The sequence below is a fragment of the Macrobrachium rosenbergii genome, chromosome 8, assembly GCF_040412425.1.
Source record: "Macrobrachium rosenbergii isolate ZJJX-2024 chromosome 8, ASM4041242v1, whole genome shotgun sequence".
Lineage (NCBI taxonomy): Eukaryota > Metazoa > Arthropoda > Malacostraca > Decapoda > Palaemonidae > Macrobrachium > Macrobrachium rosenbergii.
This window is the reverse complement of record NC_089748.1, coordinates 10,651,030-10,670,996: the sequence shown is the minus strand read 5'-3', so window position 1 is coordinate 10,670,996 and position 19,967 is coordinate 10,651,030. Positions and strand designations below refer to the sequence as shown.

Below are 19,967 nucleotides of genomic sequence, written 5' to 3'. Positions count from 1 at the left end.
ACAAGAAACACAACCTTAAAACTATATATGTAAACTTAGGCTAAACACATAAGAGACAAGAATAATGAAAATAACATATACAATTATCCGGGGTACGTGGAGCCAAATAAAAACTGTCCAGTACCCATAAAAAAAACAATTATGGCTAATCAGATTACAGTTTTCCATCATAAAATACAAATATATCAATATGAAGAGCTAGGCAGTGAGGCATAAACGACCAGGAAAACAAGCAGAGAAGCAAATGAGGTAGGCGGGCGGGGGGGAAAGGAAAGGATATAATTATTTAATGTGGGGAGATGACACTTCCCACTGCTACAGTAGAATATTTCAGGGCTTCGAGTGATTTTAAATAGTGGCGTTTAAACACTAGAGGTGATTTCCAACCCGTATATTTTGATAACTCTGAAAAGTCCATATTATGAAAATAATTAGTAGAAGTAGCCACTGCTCGAATATCATGAACTTTAGGAACTGAGTCTGGGTTGGCTTGTTTAATGAAATACAGAATCTGTTGTCTTATACCATTAAGGAAAGAGTACCACCTTTCTCCCTAATAAAAAGAGGACCCGACTTACTCTGTGGCGTTCTTGAGAGATAAGATTTAAGTGTATGGACTGGACATAAAGATTGATCTTGAGGAAGGGGCACCACCTTCCAGGAGACCACCTGTCCTGTGGGTCTTCGTTTTTAGCTAAAAATCTAGGGTCAGGGAGAGGAGGACTTCTCCAGATGGGAGGAAGTTAACAAAATTATCACCTCTAGTGAGAGCTGACAGCTCTGAAATTCTAGCACCTGAAGCCAAACTAAGTAAAATAAAGGTTTTCCTTAACAGATCTTGATAAGAGTAATGTAAGTTATCCAACTCTGACGCTAACTTAAGGACGTCATTGAGAAACCAAGTAACCGAATGTGGACGTGATACTGGTCTCAGACGAGCGCATGCTCTGGGGATGGATGAAAAATAAGAATCTGTAAGGTCAATTTTAAAGCCGTAAAGAAATACTTTCTTCAATGCCGACTTGACTGTGGTAATAGTGGCCGGAGCCAGGCCTTTCTCAAACAGTGACCTAAAGAAGGAAACTCCTAAATTAGTCGTCATAATTTTGGCTTCAGATGCTTTCAGGAAGGAGGCTAACTTCTTGACTGCTGAGTCATATTGCCTAATAGTAGAATCTCTTTTTATCTGATTCTAAAAACAAAGTGTTGACAGGGTCAATGTATGCTCCTTTTTGAGCTGCGAACTTTATAAAGTCCATAAAGCTAGGGCATCTTGAATCCTTGAGGAAGCTGACACAGTCTTGGTTTGTACTGTCTGGGTCAGAATGGGCTTGGGAATCCGAAGACTCCGAAGCCCAGTTCCTGAAGGAGAGGGAACCAATTGCTCTTCGGCCAATAGGGGCTACCAGAGCTGGTTGACCTTTGAATGTCCTTAGTTTGTGTAAAACTTTCAGCAGCAAATTTATTGGAGGGAACAGATAAATTCTCTCCCAACTGTTCCAATCTACTGTCATTATGCTCTGTGGCGAACGCCTGAGGGTCCAGGTTGGGGCTACGTAACAGGGGAGCTTGAAGTTGCTCTCTGTTGCGAACAGATCCACTTGGAGTCCTGGAACCCGGCGGCAAATCCACTGGAAAGATTCCGCATCCAGGGACCACTCCGTCTCCAACGGGTAGTCCTGGACAGGGAATCCGCCACCACGTTCGGACACCTGCTAGGTGGGTGGCTGACAGGTGCCAACCGTGCTTGTTCGCCAGGGAGAAGATAGCTACCATTACTTGGTTTACTCGACCTGATTTGGAGCGCCCCTGTTGATGCAATGAACCACCACTGCGCTGTCTAACACCAACCTGATATGAATCCGATTGGGAGGGCGGATTTTCTTCAGCGTTAGAAAGACCGCCATGGCTTCCAGGGTGTTTATATGGAACTGCTGAAACATTGTGGACCACGTTCCTTGTACTTGTACTTTTGTTTTGGTGAATATCCCCCCAGCCGCTTAGAGAAGCGTCTGTGTGGATAACTAGTGCCGGAGGGGGAAACTGAAGTGGGACTGTTTTGGACAGGCCTCTGACTGTGGTCCAAGGCCGCAGCCTTGTCTTTAAGATCCGAGGGATAGAGGAGACCTTGTCCCTGAGCTTGGTGTTTGCCTCGACCCCGCCACACCTGTTTATGTCCTTTAATTTGGCTTTCAAGAGCAGGTCTGTTACTGAAGCAAACTGAGAGACCGAGGACCCTTTCCTGGGACCGACGGGATGCTGACTGATTTTGAGAAACCTCTTGGTGAGAGATGCTATCTCTTTCCTCTTGGAAGGAGGGAGAGATAACGTGTGGGAGGACAGGTCCCACTGAAGACCCAGCCATTGAAACCGAGACTCCGGAGTCAGGCGGGACTTCTCCCTGTTCAGCTGAAAACCCAATGACTCTAGGAAATTGGTGACTATGGACGTGGCTTCCTGACACTCCGGAACAGTTGGAGCCCAGATTATCCAGTCGTCCAGGTACGCTGCTAGGGATTCCTTGGGACCGGAGCTGCTGTACTACCGTATCCGCCAGCTTGGTGAATATCCTGGGTGCAATGTTCAGACCGAAGGGCATGACCCTGAAGGAGTAGGCTTTGTTCCCGAGTCTGAAACCGAGGAACTGAGAGAAGTTCCGCGCAACTGGGACGTGATAATAAGCGTCTGAAAGATCGATAGAGGTGGTGACGGCTCCACGCGGAAGTAGAGTCCGGCCCTGAGCTACCGTAAGCATGCGAAACTTGTCGCATTTTATGTAGAGATTTAGACGCGACAGATCCAGGATCACTCTTTGCTGATCGGAGTCTTTTTTGGGAACAGTGAATAGCCTGCCTTGAAATTTTAGGTGCCTTGCTTTCTTTATTGCTCGTTTGTTGAGCAATTCTTTTACATAATCCTGTAGGATTGATGTGGGTGGCTGGTAAAATCTGTTTGGAGGGGGAGGATTCTTGATCCAGCTCCACCCCAGTCCCTTGGACACAATGCTGTGTGCCCAAGGGCTGAAGGTCCATTGGTCCCTGAACCAATACAGGCGACCGCCTACCTGCGTCTTCTCAGTGGGAGGGAGCGGGTTTGTTCCCCCTACCACGTCCTCTCCCCCTTGGGGTGGTGTTAAAATTTTCCTCTGTAGGGGCCTTTGCCCTTCCTCCCTGCCACCCTATTGAGGCCGTGAAAAATCCACGGCCTTCATATGTAGGGTTGTATGCTGGTGAGGATACATAGGGAGGGCGCCAGCTGGTTGAACCAAAACATACTGTTGGGGTTGGGACTTAGAGGTAGATGGCTGGGCCACTGCCGAGACCGGGACGGCTTGAACCATCGCCTGATGATGGGGCCTCTTATGTCTCCTGAACCTTTTTCCTCCTTTCGTCTGGGGCCGGCCCGATTCTGGGGTCTTGCGCTTATAAGTGGGAATTCCCCACCGAGCGAAGACTCTGATTGGCCCGTGTAGCTTCGGACATGACATGTAACCTCTCCTTCAGGGAAGAGGTTAGGTCCCCAGATTGAACTTTTAATGAGCTTGTTAGGCTCGTGGCGGATTGTCGCGTCAGCAAAATAAATTTTCTACATTCCAGCCTAGCCATAACAAACTCATGCAAGTCTAACTGGAAGGTCGCCAGGAAAGACTTAGCCAGGACCTGGAAAAAGGGTTCGTCCGAGCCGGAGAGACGGCAGTAGCCTCAGTAAGACAGCCGGGCTCAGGATCGAGACTAACTTAGTCCAGGTCTCAAACTCCGCCTTTAACAATGATTCCGGCAGCTTAGGGAGTTGCTCGCTAAACTGCGTGGAAGCGCAAAGAGGTCCAGCTTGCCTACCGTGAAAGTGGACGGGCGTCACCCAGAACTCATTACTTCCTGGGAATACCAGGGAAGTAGGGTCTGTTTCCCTCAATTGAGGAAAGGGATTCCCATCGAAGCATGCTCGGGTCGTGGCCAGAGCAATTTTGTCCAAGCAAGGTGTGGGAAGATCTTCACCTAGGGTGAACATCGTGAAATTGCCCTGAAAGGGGTCAATTTTGTGTTCACTGCCTGCCACTCCGTCAGAGTGCGGAGGGAGAGCCGACTGAGCTTGGTCTCTAGGGATGATGACAGTTTCCCTAGGTACCTTGTCTGACCGAATCCAGGCCTCTTCGGTAAGCCTCACGAAGCCAGGATAAGGGGGCAAGAGATCGGGGGGGAAGAACTCCAACTCCTCCAACCGTCTCGTGCCCAGACCGTCTAAGGTAAGTTTGCCATCATGTTGGATGGCCCGGTCTGAACCGCCAAGGGTTTCCGACATCAAACGGGGGAGGTCCGCAGTGTCGGGGATAACAGTACTGTGGTTCGGCTTTAGGTTGGCGAGCCAAACCTTCCAGTACATTGTCATGAGTGGCAAACTTTTCTGAGATCTTCTCAAATCTCGAGTCTAGATCCTCCGTGAACTGTTTGTACAGTTCAGTGGCCAGGGCCTGTGCGTCAAAAAGAGGCTGGGAAGAGGGCTTGATTTTGCAGCCCTCTTACTCGCGCCCTTGCTGGAGGAGCTAGACTTACTCCCGGAGGCTACCGGTCCTGGGACCTTAGCCTTCGACGGGGAAGGGCAATGCCTTCTTAGAAGTCGAGGACTTATAGCCCTTCGCCTTCCATGAAGTCTTCAACTTGGGGATAGCAGACGGGCTCTATCACCCAAAGAGGAAGACTTCACAAAACCTGAAAAAGATGATACAGATGAAGCAGGGGAGTTAAACAAAGAGGGCCCGCCCCAACATCCTCACTTACCTCACCACTTACCACCTGGTCCTGCTCTATATTCATTGGTTCCAAGTTGAGATTTAGTGCGGCAACATCCTCCGAGACCTCAGGCGTAGAGGATATCCGCTTGAGGTGGCTGGGTCTCATCACGGATCTGCTGGATAATAGGGGTGGCAAGTTCTTCTGGAACTGCGGCGCCACCCGTGCGCCGGGGTAAAACAGGTCCCTCAACCTGGCGTCGAGGACGTAGGGCTTCCCGACGGAACATTCCTGCCAAACCCAGCCACCCAGGCCCAGAGGGATTCAAGGCAGACTTCTTGGAAGTTTCATCCGCCTGCAAGGAAACCTGTGGTTAGTCAGGAATGCAAAGACCATTCGGAGAATATAAACAACGAACGTATGAGGAGCATGGACCGGAGGAAAGAAGACTTTCACTTACCGACTCATCTTGGATGGTTGAGGAGAGAGCGAAGCAAACCTCACAGCCATCGGGTGCCAAACAACCAGGTCGCCCAGCCGGACCGCACAACCAGCGTGGGTCCGGCACACTACGTGCCGTAGGGTTGTTGAAGGGAGGCGGTACACCCGGCTCCTCACAGCGAACAGTCTGTAAAGATAACAGTACATGAACCTCACACTCTAAGCAAAAATAAAGCCGGCAAGGCCGGAAACTCAACTACAACCGGAATACTCGGTGGAGAAGAACTCCCCAAATTAAACTGGGCCAATAAGCTTTAAATGCATCATAGTGGAAGTTTAAGGTTTTCATACCCGGAGGACTCCGGGAATGAAGGAAAGAGAAACCAGGAACCAACCATAAGGGCTGCCAGAAAATTAACGGCGGAGCCCCAGGTGTGGGACCGGAATCATATATGGTATAAACAAAATAATAATAATAATAATAAAAACAAAACAAAATTAACGATGATGGTAACCCTCCGGAGACCGGAGGAGTCTGTATGCTAGCGTGACATAGAATCATCTCACACCTATCTCCCCGCCGGAGAAACGAAGATGGGTAAAGGATCAATGTTCATAACATAGGCTGGGCCAAACCTAAACCCAAACTTCGTGGCTCGATGGGGAGACGAGAGGTGGATAGGATCGAACACGTTCGAGCAACCAAACCACCAACCCCACCACAGCGAGCGCTGGGGGCGTCATGGGAGGAGCGAATCCCTCTACCAATAGGAGAAGTCCTGACTCGGAGAAAACACCATCTAGCGTCACCACGCCGCACGTAGAGCAAGCTGGAGAGGCTGAGGGGGTAGTGGGATGAGGTAGGCTACCGGAAGGGAGAGAGGAGACAAGGAGAACATGACACCCGCTCAACTGCAACCTTCCTTCCCAATGAACTTGGAAGGGTAAGCCTACTCCAGGAGCTACACAGCCCAAAGCCCAACATCTCCTAGGCGTAGCCTAATAAAAACCAAACCTAGCATAGGTTAGGAGGAGAGAGGGGTGAAAAAGGAGAGGAGTAACCAACAGGGAGAGAAATTTTTGTGCCGAGAGCCAACCAGGAACGAGTAGGGGATAAGAAGGCGACTAGCCAAGAGGAACACGCCCAAAGAACTCGATTCCTCCAAATTGGGGAAGAGGACTAAGGGGCTCACTCTGACCCAAAAAACGGACCCTGAGGAACAGCAACAAAACTCCCTCAACCTGATCTCCGCACCCAAGGCAAGGGATGGAGCCCACACTACAACCATCATACAAAAACAATAGAATAAAAATGTGCTCACAGGAAGTGTAGCCTACCTCGAGAGTAATTCAAAATATTTTATAAGGTTCATCAGAGGCAAACTACACCCAAAAAAAAAACAAATAAAACTAAAAACATTAAACTTAAAATAAGAGCACCATCTTCAAGAATAACATAATAGCCTATGAGACTAAATGAAAAGGAACCCAACCTGGTGGGGGGGTGCGGGATGGAGCAACTCTCAAGAGAGGCCGACAGGCCAAAAAAAAACAAAACTAAAGTTGGAGGGGGAGCCATCGAGGAACCACCAGGAAGGAATTCAAGGGCTAAAATCTAAATATATATAGCGACTGGGAGAAAACTCCAACTGAAAAGAACAGAAGGAGTCGCCTCATGGCCGCCATGGCTGATAGGGGACGCCGTGGCGTCATAAGAAGATCCCAATATTTATGAAAATACGAGACCAAAACAGCCATAAAATAGATCAAAACCCCACAAGAAGATGGTACTTAACTTAGAGATGGAAAAGGTGCTCGAAGTCATCGTAGATGAAGAAAAAATAAACCAAAATAGGACGAGCACACAAAAGAAGCGAACGTTTCACGTGCTAGAAAATGGAATGAAGTAGGTGGCGCTGGTGTCGCCGTCCTGGCGGTGTTGGAGTGTGGGGCTGTAACGGCTCACCTCTCTTTTACGGGGTTTTGATAAGGAGAGATCTTTCAGTATATTTCCGTGGTAGTGGTGTTTCACTCACCCTTCATTATACCGACGTCTTCTAAAGACGATCGACTGGGGTAGTAACCCCAGCTTTCCTGAAAGCTCTTTTTCTCTGGTATATCTAGCATTGTTATACCTAGAAATTCGTGCTGTAATGGAATTTCACCGGCTGACACGGGACTGAACTCAGAAATAATAATAATGAAAAGATATTTTAAACCTGTTGAAGCAATTTGGATTAACTCCAAACTTATAATTTTCAAAATTTTTACTCTAGGGGAAAATACCCTAGATTTCAACAAAATCAATCTTTCTATAATTCTTACAACAATACTGTCAACATATTCATAATTTAACTACTGGACAGAGATCTCCTGGTCCAGGTGTAATCAATTCTATTTAGGTATTCTGTAAAATTATTTGGAAGAGGTCAACTTAATGTTTTCAACAAAACTAAGGGCCATTAGTTTCTCTTGTGTAAGGTGTATCAGTAACATAAGTAATGAACTGGAACTTCATTCCCAAATTATGGTATTACTATATACACTTCAAATTTCAATGCACTACCTTTGAAGGGTTAAAGTTATTTTAAGAAAAAGTCTCCAGAACACAATTAAAAATATGAGCAAATCTTGGTATAACTCAACATGTGTATTACAGTGCTATATAGTAACACACAGTAAGCTGGTGTGAAAGGTCTTTGTAGTGTCCCTTCAGCACCAGCTGCAGTTCCCTCTACCTTTTACTTTTCGTGTTCCCAATAGGTTGTCCAACTTTAACTCTGTCTTGCTCCAATTTCCATATTTCATTTGTGAATGAATACCAATAGCAACCCCTATGAAAATCTAAAAATGGGACTAAATGGTCTCATTAAATTATTTTATGACAACCTGTCATCAAAGTGATTTTCAAGTTGAAAAAATATTTTATTTTATAATGACAACATGTCATCAGAGTGATTTTCAAGTTCAAAAAATGGATTTTGACAAAGGAAAAATCTATTTCTGAGGGAGGTCCCGTGTCACCCGGTGAAATTCCATTACAGCACGAATTTCTAGGTATAACATTGCTAGATATACCAGAGAAAAAGAGCTTTCAGGAAAGCTGGGGTTACTACCCCCAGTCGGCGTCTTCTAGGAAGACGTCGGTATAAGGAGGGGTGAGTGAAATACCACTACCACGGAAACTACACTCGAAAGATCTCTCCCATCAAAACCCCGAACAGAGCGGTGAGCTGTTACAGCCCCACACCCAACACCCGCCCGGACGGCGACACCAGCGCCACCTACCTCATTCCATTTTCTAGCACGTGAATTCGCTGTTTCTTTTGTGTGCTCGTCTTCATTTTATTTGAATTTTCTTGCATCTGTGATGGCGTCGAGCAGCTTTACCATTTCAAAGTTAAGTACCATCTTCTTGTGGGGTTTTGTTCTATTTTTTGGCTGTTACGGTCTCGTATTTTCATAAATATTGAGATCTTATTATGTCGCCACGGCGTCCCCCGCCAGCCATGTAGACCGCGAGGCGACTCCTTCTGTTCTTTTCAGTTGGAGTTGTCTCCTCGTCGTTATAGATAGATTTTGCCCCCTTAGTTCCCTTCCTGGTGGTTCCTTCGCGGTGGCTCCCCCTTATGAATTACGATTTTCAATTGGCCTGTCGGCCTTTGTGGGAGTGATGCCCCGTCTAGGTACCCCCCCCAGGTTGGGTTCCTGTTTATTTTTGGTCTTGCTAGGCTAATTAATTTTTGCTTGAAAATGGTGCTCTCTTTTTAGTTTTATTTTTTTTTTTTATTTTATTGGGTGGTTTACCTCGGTGTGCTGGCGGCAGCCTCAGATCTAACCGCTTCCCGAGGTAGGCTACGCTCTCTGTTGAGCACATTTTAGTTTTTATGTGTGATGGTTATTTTGTGGAGTAGGCTTGTTTGCTTCCATCCCCTTGCCCTGGGTGGGGAGTTCAGGTTGAGGGTTTTGTTGCTGTTTCCTCCGGGATCGTTTTTAGGTGGGCAGAGTGAGCCCCTTAGTTCTCTTCCTCCATTTGGGGGGAATCGAGTTCTTTGGATGTGTTTCCTCTAGGCTAGTCGCCCCTTGCCCGCCATTCTCGATCCCGGTTGGTTCTCGGCACAAAATTTCTCTCCCTGTTGCTTCCTCCTCCCTTCTGCACTCCTCCCTTTTCCTAGCCTATATTAGGTTAGGTCCATATTAGGCTTCGCCTAGGTAGAAGTCGGGCTTGGGTTGCGTTGCTTCCAGTTGTAGATTACCCTTCCAGGATTCATTGTCTGGGAGGTATGGTGCAGTTGAGCGGGTGATATGTTTTTCCCCGTCTCCTGTTCCTTCCTGGTAGCCTACTCCTCCCCCTCCCCCCTCCCCTCTCTCAGCCTTGCTCTACTCGTGCGGGTGACGCTAGATGGCGTTTTCTCCGAGTTCAGGGACTTCTCCTGTTGGTTGAGGGATTCGCTCCCTCCCATATCGTCCCTAGCATCGCTGTATTGGGGTTGGTGGTTTGTTTACTCGAACGTGTTCGAGTCACTATCCATTCCTCTCGTCTCCCCGTCGGGTTACGTTGATACGGTAAAATATATTGCTTCAGCCTATGTTATGAACATACGAGCATTTTACCCGTCTTGTTTCTCCGGCGGGAAGTAAGTAGCGGAAGGTTTTTCATTTTATAGAGGAGCGGATCCTTCCGTTCTCTTGAGTTTTTACCATCACTTGTTATTGTTATTATTTTTGTTATTGTTTTTAGATAAGTCTGTTTATCTACAGGAGTACTCTCCTTTATTTATTATATATTATATATATACGTGAGTCCGGTCCTATACCATATGGGGCTCTCGCCTGAAGTTATTTTTTTCTGGCAGCCCTTATGGTTAGTTCCTGGTTTCTCTTTCCTTCATTCCCGGAGTACTCCGGGTCTGGAAAACCTTTACCTTCCACTCTATGTAGTTTGGAGCTTATTGGCCCAGTTTATGATTAGGGAGTTCTTCTCCACCGGAGTATTCCGGTTGTAGTTGAGTTTCCCTGGCCTTGCCAGCTTTAGTTTGCTTAGGGTGGGAGGTTCATGTACTTTTCTACTTACAGACTGTTCGCTGTGAGGAGCCGGGTGCACCGCCTCCCTCCAACAACCTTACGGTCACGTGGTTTGCGGACCCACGCTGGTTGTGCGGTCCGACTGGATGACCTGGTTGTCTGGCACCCTGATGGTTGTGAGGTTTGCTTCGCTCTCTGCACAACTGTCCAGGATGAGTCGGTAAGTGACAGTCTTTTTACTCCCGCTTTATGCTCCTCATGTTGTATATTGTTTATGAGGTTCCCGAATGGTTTTTCGTTCTTAGCTAATTGTTGGTTTTCTTACAGGCGGACGAAGCTTCCAAGAAGTCTGCCTTGGAATCCCTCCGGGCCTGGGTGGCTGGGTTTGGCAGGAACGTTCCGTCGGGAAGCCCTACGTCCTCGGCGCCAGGTTGAGGGACTTGCTCTACCCGCGCGCGGGTGGCGGCCGCAGTGCCTGAAGACCTTGCCACCCCTATCATCCAGCAAATCCGGGATGAGACCCAGCCACCCCAAGTGGATATCCTCTACGCTGAGGTCTCGGAGGATGTAGCCGCCATGGATCTTAACCTGGAACCGATGAACATAGAGCAGGACCAGGTGGTAAGTGGTGAGGTAAGTGAGGTTGTTGGGGCGGGCCCCCCTTTATTTGACTCCCCTGCTTCATCCATCTCTTCTTTCGCAGGTTTTGTGAAGTCTTCCTCCTTGGGTGATAGAGCTCCGTCTGCTATCCCCAAGTTGAAGTTGAAGACTTCATGGAAGGCGAAGGGCTACAAGTCCTCGACTTCCAAGAAGGCATCGCCCTTCCCCCCGTCGAAGGCTAAGGTTTCAGGACCTGTAGCCTCCGGGAGCAAGTCTGGTTCCTCCAGCAAAGGCGCGAGTAAGAGGGCTGCAAAACCAAGCCCTCCTCGCCAACCTGCTTTTTGATCAGAGGCCTTTGCAAATCAGCTCTATAAGCGGTTTACAGAGGACCTAGATTCGAGATTTAATAAAATCTCTGAGAAGTTGGCCAGTCATGATAACATACTGGCGGGAATGGCTCACCCACCCCAGCCGAACCACAGTATGTTATCCCGACACTGCGGACCTCCCCCGTTCGATGTCGGTAACCCTTGGCGTCGCACTCGGGCCATCCAACATGATGGCAAGCTGACACTTGATGGTCTTGGCACGAGGCGGTTGGAGGAATTGGAGTTCTTCCCCGATCTCTGCCCCCTTACCCAGGCTTCGTGAGGCTTACGGAGGAAGCTTGGATTCGGTCAGACAAGGTTCCTAGGGAGACTGTCATCGTCCCTAGGGACCAAGCTCAGTCGGCTCTTCTGCGCACTCTGACGGAGTGGCAGGCAGATAATACGGTTGACTCCTTTCAAGGGCAACTTTACTATGTTCGCCCTGGGAGACAACCTACCCACCCCTTGCTTGGACAAAGTCGCTCTGGCTACGGCCCGAGCGTGCTTTGATGGTAATCCATTACCACAGCTAAGAGAGACAGACCCTACTTCCTGGTATTCCCAGGAAGTAATGAGTTCTGGATAGACGCCCGTCCACTTTCACGGTCGGGAAGCTGGACCCTTCTGCGCTTCCACGCAATTCAGTGAGCAGCTCCCCAAGCTGCCGGAAGCTTTATTGAAAGCGGAGTTTGATGCTCGACTAAGTTAGCCCGGTCCTTGAACTCCGTCTGCCTTACTGAAGCTACTGCCGTCTCCTGCTCGGACGAACCATTCTTCCAAGTTTTGGCTAAATCCTTGCTGGCAGGCTTCCAGTCTGACTTGTTTGAATTTATCATGGCCAGACTGGAATGTAGGAAGTTCATCTTTGCCGATGCGACTATCCGCCACGAGCCTAACAAGCTCGTTAAAAGCTCGATCTGGGGACCTAACCTCTTCCCTGAAGAGGAGGTCACGAACGTTATGGCCGAGGCTACACGGGCCAACCAGAGTCTTGTTCTCGCTGGGGCATTTCTGCCTATAAGCGTAAGACCCCAGAATCGGCCGGCCCCATTCGAGAGGAGGCAAACGCTTCAGGAGGCATAAGAGGCCCCACCATCAGGCGGTAGTCCAAGCCGTCCCGGTCTCGGCAGTAGCACAGCCTTCTACTTCCAAGGCTCACCCCCAACAGTATGTGCTGGTCCAACCAGCTGCACCCTCCTATGTGGCTTCACCAGCATACAACCCCACATATGAGGGCCGTGGTTACTTTCACGGCCTTAATAGGGTTGCAAGGGGGAGGAAGAGGCAAAGCCCCTCATAGAGGGAAGCCCAACACCACCCCAAGGGGAAGACCTGGACGTGGTAGGGGAATAAACCCACTCCTCCCACTGAGAGAACACAGGTAGGCGGTCGCCTGTTTTGGTTCAGGGACCAATGGACCTTCAGCCCTTGGGCACACAGCATTGTGTCCAAAGGACTAGGATGGAGCTGGATCAAAAACCCTCCTCCTCTAACCAGGTTTTACCAGCCACCCACATCAATCCTAAAGGATTATGTGACAGAATTGCTCAACAAACGAGCAATAAAGAAAGTAAGGCACCTAAAGTTTCAAGGCAGGTTATTCACTGTTCCCAAAAAAGACTCCGATCAGCAAAGAGTGATCCTGGATCTGTCGCGTCTAAATCTCTACATAAAATGCGACAAATTTCGCATGCTTACGGTAGCTCAAATGCGGACTCTACTTCCGCGTGGAGCCGTCACCACCTCTATCGATCTTTCAGACGCTTATTATCACGTCCCGGTTGCGCTGAACTTCTCTCAGTTCCTCGGTTTCAGACTCGGGAATCAAGCCTACTCCTTCAGGGTCATGCCCTTCGGTCTGAACATTGCGCCCAGGATATTCACAAAGCTGGCGGACACGGTAGTACAACAACTCCGGTCTCGAGGGATATCCCTAGCAGCATATTTGGACGATTGGATAATTTGGGCACCAACAGTTCCGGAGTGTCAGAAAGCTACGTCCATAGTCATCAATTTCCTGGAGTCGCTAGGTTTTCAACTGAACAGAGAGAAGTCCCGCCTGACTCCGGAGTCCCGGTTTCAGTGGTTGGGTCTCCAGTGGGATCTGTCATCTCACACGCTGTCTCTTCCGCCTCCCAAGAGGAAAGAGATAGCATCTCTCACCAGGAGATTCCTCAAAATCATCAGCATCCCAACCTGGAAAGGGTCCTTGGGTCTCTTCACTTGCCTCAGTGACAGACCTGCTCTTAAAAGCCAAATTAAAAGACATAAACAGAGTGTGGCGGAACCAGCAGGTCAAGCTCAGAGACAAAATCTCCTCCATTCCTCAAATCTTAAAGACAAGACAACCTTGGACCTGTCAAGAACTGTCCAAGGAGTTCCGCTTCAATTTCCCCCTCCGGCACTAGTTGTTCACACAGACGCATAATAAGATCTGGGGATTTCACCAAAACAAAAAGTACAAGGAACGTGGTCCACAATGTTTCAAAAATTCCATAAAACCCCCAAGAAGCTATGGTACTTTCTAACTTTGAAATGAAAATCCTCGCCCCATCACAGATTCATATCAAATTGGTGTTGGAAAATGAAGTGGTAGTTCATTGCATCAACAGGGCGGCTCCAAATCAGGCTAGAAAATGTAATGAGGTAGGTGCCATCTTCTCCTGGCGAACAAGTGTTGGCTGGCACCTGTCAGCCACCCACCTGTTCGGGGATTTTGATAGGGTGAGATTCCCTGTCCAGGACTGGTATTTCACTGGAGACGGAGTGGTCCCTGGACCGAGGAATCTTTCAAATGGATTTGCCGCCGGGTTCCAAGGGGTAGTGTTCTTTCCTGAGAGCAACTTCAAGCTCCCTGTTATGTTATACCTAGAAATTCTGGACCCTCATGGAATTTCACCATAGACACGGGATGACTCAGAAAATTGGAACAATTGGGAGAAGTTTATTTCTTGATCTTTTCCCCCAATAAATTTATGTAAAAGTTTTAATGCAAACTCAGGACATTCAAAGGTCAACCAGCCCTAAGTAGCCCCTATTGGCCGAATGCAGTTTTTCCCTCTTCCATCAGGAACTGGGATTCTTGTTTCCTTGATCCCAAGCCCATTGTAACTGAGTCAAACCAAGACTGTGTCAGCCAAGCATTCAGAATGCCCTAGTTTTATGGACTTTATAAATTTACACCTCAAAAAGAGCAAACATTGACCCATTCAACACTCTGTTTTAGAATCAGATAAAAGAGATTCTACTCTTTAGACAGTATGACTCAGCAGTCAAAAAATGCCTCCTTTCTAAAAAGCATCTGAAGCCAAAACTCATGACACCTAATTTAGGTAGTTCCTTCTTTAGATCATTGTTTGAGAAAGGCCTTTCCCCTCTTGGATCTTCAGAACACACCAGTCAGTCCTATTTTTATTATTTCAGCCTTTAAAATTCCTTACAGATTCCTACTTTTCATCTATCCCCAGAGCATTTTGAGAGCTCTGGTGAGACCAGTATCAGCCTTGTCAGTCTGTTACATGTGGTTTCTCAATGATTTCCTTAAGTTAGCATCAGAGATGGATAACTATCAATGCTCTTACCAGGATCTGTTAAGGAAGACTTTATTTTGTTAAAGTTTTAAACTTCAGGTGCTAGAGATCTCAGAGCTGTCCTCTGCCACTAGAACTGATAATTTGTTAACTTCCTCCCGTCTGACCAGGTCCTCCTTTCCACTGACCCTAGATTTTTAGCTAAAGAACATAATGACCCACAGGACAGGTGGTCTCCTTTTTTGGTGCCCCTTCCTAAGACCAGTTTTATGTCCTGTTTATACACTGTAATCTTACCTTTTAAGAAATTCCACAGAGTAACATCCAGACCTCTTTTTATCAGGGAGAAAGGTGGTACTCTTTCACTAAAAATGCTATAAGACAACAAATTCACTTTATTTCATTAAACAAGCTGATGGGTCAGTTCCTTGCTTCATGATATTGGCAGTTGCTACTTCCAGCTAATTAATTTTCAAATATGGACTTTCAGAGTTATCTAAATCCAGTGTTGAAATCACCTCTTACTGTTTAACACTGTCACTATTTAAAAAATCAACATTCTGTGGTAGCCCTGTAATTTTCTACCATAGCAGTTTTAAGAATGTCATCTCCCCATCTGGAATTAATCATTTCCTGTCCTTTCCTCAAGAAATGTACAAGCAAGCTGGGTCCTGTTCTTTGCTTTTTTTTTTTTTTTTTTGTCTAATCAAATACTGTACTGCTTTTATCCTTCCTCTTGATGGAAAATGTAATCTGACATGCCATGATTGTTTTATCTTACCAAGTGTGGACACTTTTTATTTGGCTACATCTTACTGCCTTAACATCTAATATAACTTAATTATTCAAAACTTTGCTGAGCCAACTATTGCTTTCTTTAACACACTGATCTCTTTTCTTTTTGATCATCAGTATGGCTTCCATAAGGCAAAATCTCCTAGTGACCTTTCCTATTTTAATATTTGGTCACCTCCTCTAAGGGGATTCAGCAAACCATTTGCAGGCACCCTTAGCATCCAAACAGTCAATATTCTGGCATAAAGCTCTGTTAGTCAAACTTTCTGCTTAAAGCTCCACTCCTTAAGTTTCTTTCCAGCTTTTTATGGAATCACTTTATATTAGTAGCTGTTGATGGCCCAACCTTTGATCCCCTCTGCATCTTTCATGAGTTCCTCTGGTTCTGGTCTTTTACCTGTTCTTTTTCTCCTAGCTATCACTGACCTTCTCGAGTTCATCTCATCATGGAATGACTTTCAGGTGAACCTGGTGTAAGTATGGATAAGGAATGTTGGTGTGGGGCTTTAAAATCATTCATCTGCTGTTCCGGGGTTTTGATAGGATTGATCTTTCAAACTGTTTCTTGGCCTTGGTATTATTAACTCTGATCCTGTAAGGCTTATTTGAATGGAGAGCCTAGAGCTTGGTCAAATTCAGTGACCCCAATTCTTCAATATTTTTTTTATGAAAATTTCATTGAACCTCTCCTTCTATGAGTATTTCGGGTGTCCAGGTTGCTCCTGACTTGTCTTTGAGATATCACATCATTCAAAATGCTAAATCTATCCTAGGAAATTGGGTGAATGCTATACATTCTTTATTTCATCTATGTTATTAAAGCTATGTGTTAGGCTTAAATGTCCCAGTTTAGAGTTATGGTCTCATATTTACAGTGGTTCTTTTGTCTTCTTCCTTGATAAGACTGACTCAATGATCCCACTCTCAACTCATCTCTTGTAACATCCTTAAAGTCACCTCTTTCTATATTTGTTTCGTGAAAATCAGTAATCCTTACATTTCAATTTTCCATAACAATTTCTTTCCTTCCAAGCTTTAAACTTCTTTTCCTGCATCTGTTTTGACTCGTAACCATTCTTCCTTTAACAGGCAGGTCTGTGGTTAGACCCCACCTTTGTTCTTTTTACTCTTTTCTCTTTCTTTTGGCCTGGGCTAAAAAATTGGCATTACAATAAGTTGCTTAACCCACTGGCCTTTTCTCTTAAAAAACCTCATTAATACACATGCGTTTTCAGTAAAATAAATGCCCATGACAGAGAATGCTTACACACAAAATTAAGCCATGGAAACTACAATATCGGATCAAGCTATCATATGGCTTCTTAAATTCTAACAGGCATAGCCTACTAACAGCTGGGTACAGGTTACTGGATTAGAATTGATAGTTTCTATAAGGATTATGATAAAAAATTGGAACAACCAATAATTTTCTGATGCAATGAAAAATGCTTATGTATAAAAATAAAGTAAAAAACAAAAATACTGCAATACTTTTCAAGTAAATGCTTTCTAAATTGGCTTCTCAAACTGATCATCATCTTTTAGTCTGTTTATTTGTTAATTATTAAAAGTTGGTATACCTGTTTTATTGGTTTTAATGGTGTTCCCCTGTGTGAGAGTTTCCTCAATCAGTGCAATGCGAAGAAGAGCCAAAGAGAATTCCAAGGCTGGGTTGTTGATGGTGGGTGGAGCATAACTCTTGTAACTAGCACCTGTAAGGAGTTCAGAACTGTTGAGTATTGCACCCAAATGCAGTTGTAAATGAAAAATGAAAGCCATATTTAAAAGATCTGAGTTCTTTTGTGTACTCAGGCAACTAATCTAACTTTGAGCCTAACATGGAACAAACTTTCTGAATCAAATCTTTTATATTAAAAATCTGTGTTCAACAAAATAATATTCAATATTTTGAAACCTTTGTGGAAAAGCGACCGGGCACTTAAATCCAGTCTTGTTATATTCTAAATACTTTACTGAAATTTTTACTTTATCATTTTAAACTTACTGTTCCCTTTGCCAAACAATAAAGATTAAAATACTAGGGAAAATTTGCTTCAGCCTTCTGACTTGCTTAAAAATGCATTCCAATGACCACTTACTAACAGCACTTTCTACCTCAATTCTGAAATGGTTACCTTATCTCTGGTTATTATTGCTCAGTTATTATGCCCCAATTCAAGGACTATTAATGTCCCTGATGATACTGACTTGTTCAGAGTATGTTCTTATTAATGTGAATAAAATACAGTGTTATGTCAAATAAATAAAAAAATGTAATCTCTTAATGACATTCCAACTGTAAGTGGTGCACCAGGTTCTTTGCAACATGCCTTTGGCCCCAGTTGCACTGTTTCTGCCTTTAATGAAAATGTCTTTTGAGTGAGCTCCATGATCATCTAGAAATATGAATAAGTGAGCTCAAACTAATTGAAAACAATAGCATACCAATCAAATGATAATGAAGCATCCCATTTGTTATCTGACGTACCTATAGTACTAATGTGAGGTTCATCATGGATATCTGAATAAAATGCATGGCATCCTTGCCGGGTGAAGTCTGCATTTGACTCAGAAAGAGGAATATCTTTCTCTCCTCGTGATGACAGTTCATGAAGTGGTTGCATCCAGCTGGAAAAAATAGTTTGCAAAAATTCATGTTATAAGTTAGCAGCATAGTGCTGACTCAGGAAATTTTTAAGGACCACAAAAAAAATCTGATGGACAATACTGAATTTATACATAAAGGATTCTTCTTTTTATATTCAATATGTTTTAGAATACAGTGGTGGCTACTGCCCATAACCCTCTGGGACAATTTTTAGGCAATTAAAATTGACAGACATGAAATATAAGCTAAAAGTCGGATAAAGTATTACAGTAGTATAATGAAACTATTGTAGCAATTACTGGTATAACTAACAGATATTACACATTATACTCATTAAATCATTTAAATTTTTTCTTTAATTCCAAAGCAACCAGGGATATATTATCCCTCAAAAGATGCAAAAATGCAGAAAAAGAATGTCGAATACAATACTGAGATCTACAACTCCACTGTTTCACTTTCCTAATGGCCATATACTCTGTTACATTTTATATTATGCTTTTGTACTTCAAATTTCTAATTTATGTTTTATTTTGTGTGCATATGGAAGATATCTGCATACAATCATCCCTAACATGAGGCGAAGTGACACACATACATGATTTATCAATATGTAGATGTCTTGGTGTGTATGTATTCTGTCTTGGATATATATATATATATATAAATATATATATATATATATATATATATATATATATTTATATATAGAAACTTGTACATATATATATATTCTTGTATATATATATATATCTATAATTATATAATTATATATATATACTAGCCGTTCATAATTACGATGCCGTATGTTTGGAAAGGTGGCTCTAAATAGGATTTCTGATAACTACACCTGACTGAGGGTGGCTGTGCTCTGGTAAACAGAGAAAGTTAAAAGTGAGAAATACTCAAAATTTACCAATAAATGCAAAGGTTGGAGGTAAACTTTAAGAGTAACATTAAATAGTATACTGTAATTCATTTAATCAATCACAAGATAAAATATGTACAGGAGCTATCAATGGAGCTCCGTGGCACTGTCAAGAATCACGTTACACAAAAGGATCACAAAGTACTCAAGCAATGTGCCACAACCACAAATCTTATACTCTAGGCCCTTTCGTTAGGCTAACAAGTAAATAGATATCAGGGAGGATCCAAAAGATGCACAGTAGGGGGTACAATGAGCGAGAATGTTGCACAGCTGATGGTCCGGATATGGCACCTGGATATGCAGGAAGGTGGCACCGTTGATCTACAGTTGATACCACACAACAGGGACTCAATGTTATGGATCTGCAAGAGCAGGAAAGTTGAACACATATGAATGGGATCGAGTAAAACAACAATGAATTTACCTAGGAAAAACATTAAGGCACTGTTTCATGTAATGATTACTGTACAAGTTAACACAAGTACGAGAATGAAAGTTAAACTATGTCACTACTGATCACAATTCCACCACAATCAAAATCACAGGAATCTCTGAGGAAGAGGATCAGGAATACGGGTAAAGGAAATAGGAGAACAGGTATATAAGCACAGGTAGGTTATAGGCAAGGGGCCGACAAACAACTTCCAATCACATTACCTTAGGTCCGTGGACAAGATGTGAGGTTCATAGAGCCAAGGGTCTGCCGTAGGGCATCAGCAGAAGCGTTGTCACTCAGGGTTCCCCCACCAGAGGGAAATACGGTGAATGATAGGGGCACTGGCAGACTAGTAAGGCATCAGTGCGCAGAGGTGAGTGGCTGGATATGACACTCTTCGGTGTAGGCAGCGTAGGAACTATTTCGACTAGGACTCAAGCGAAAGTCTCTCAGTGACTTCTGGACAGGGGGACGTCGTCAGGTAATTCAGCAGGGGTGATGCTGCG

General features: G+C 44.8%; 1 protein-coding gene across 1 annotated transcript in view; it reads right to left on the bottom strand.

Annotated features, from left to right (window-relative positions):
* LOC136840600 (NBAS subunit of NRZ tethering complex-like) overlaps positions 1 to 19,967 on the bottom strand; it is a 791,298-nt gene that overhangs the window by 63,679 nt on the left and 707,652 nt on the right. Inside the window, 2 exon segments of the mRNA XM_067107278.1 lie at positions 17,067 to 17,198; positions 17,975 to 18,114. Coding sequence (XP_066963379.1) covers positions 17,067 to 17,198; positions 17,975 to 18,114 — 272 coding nt within the window.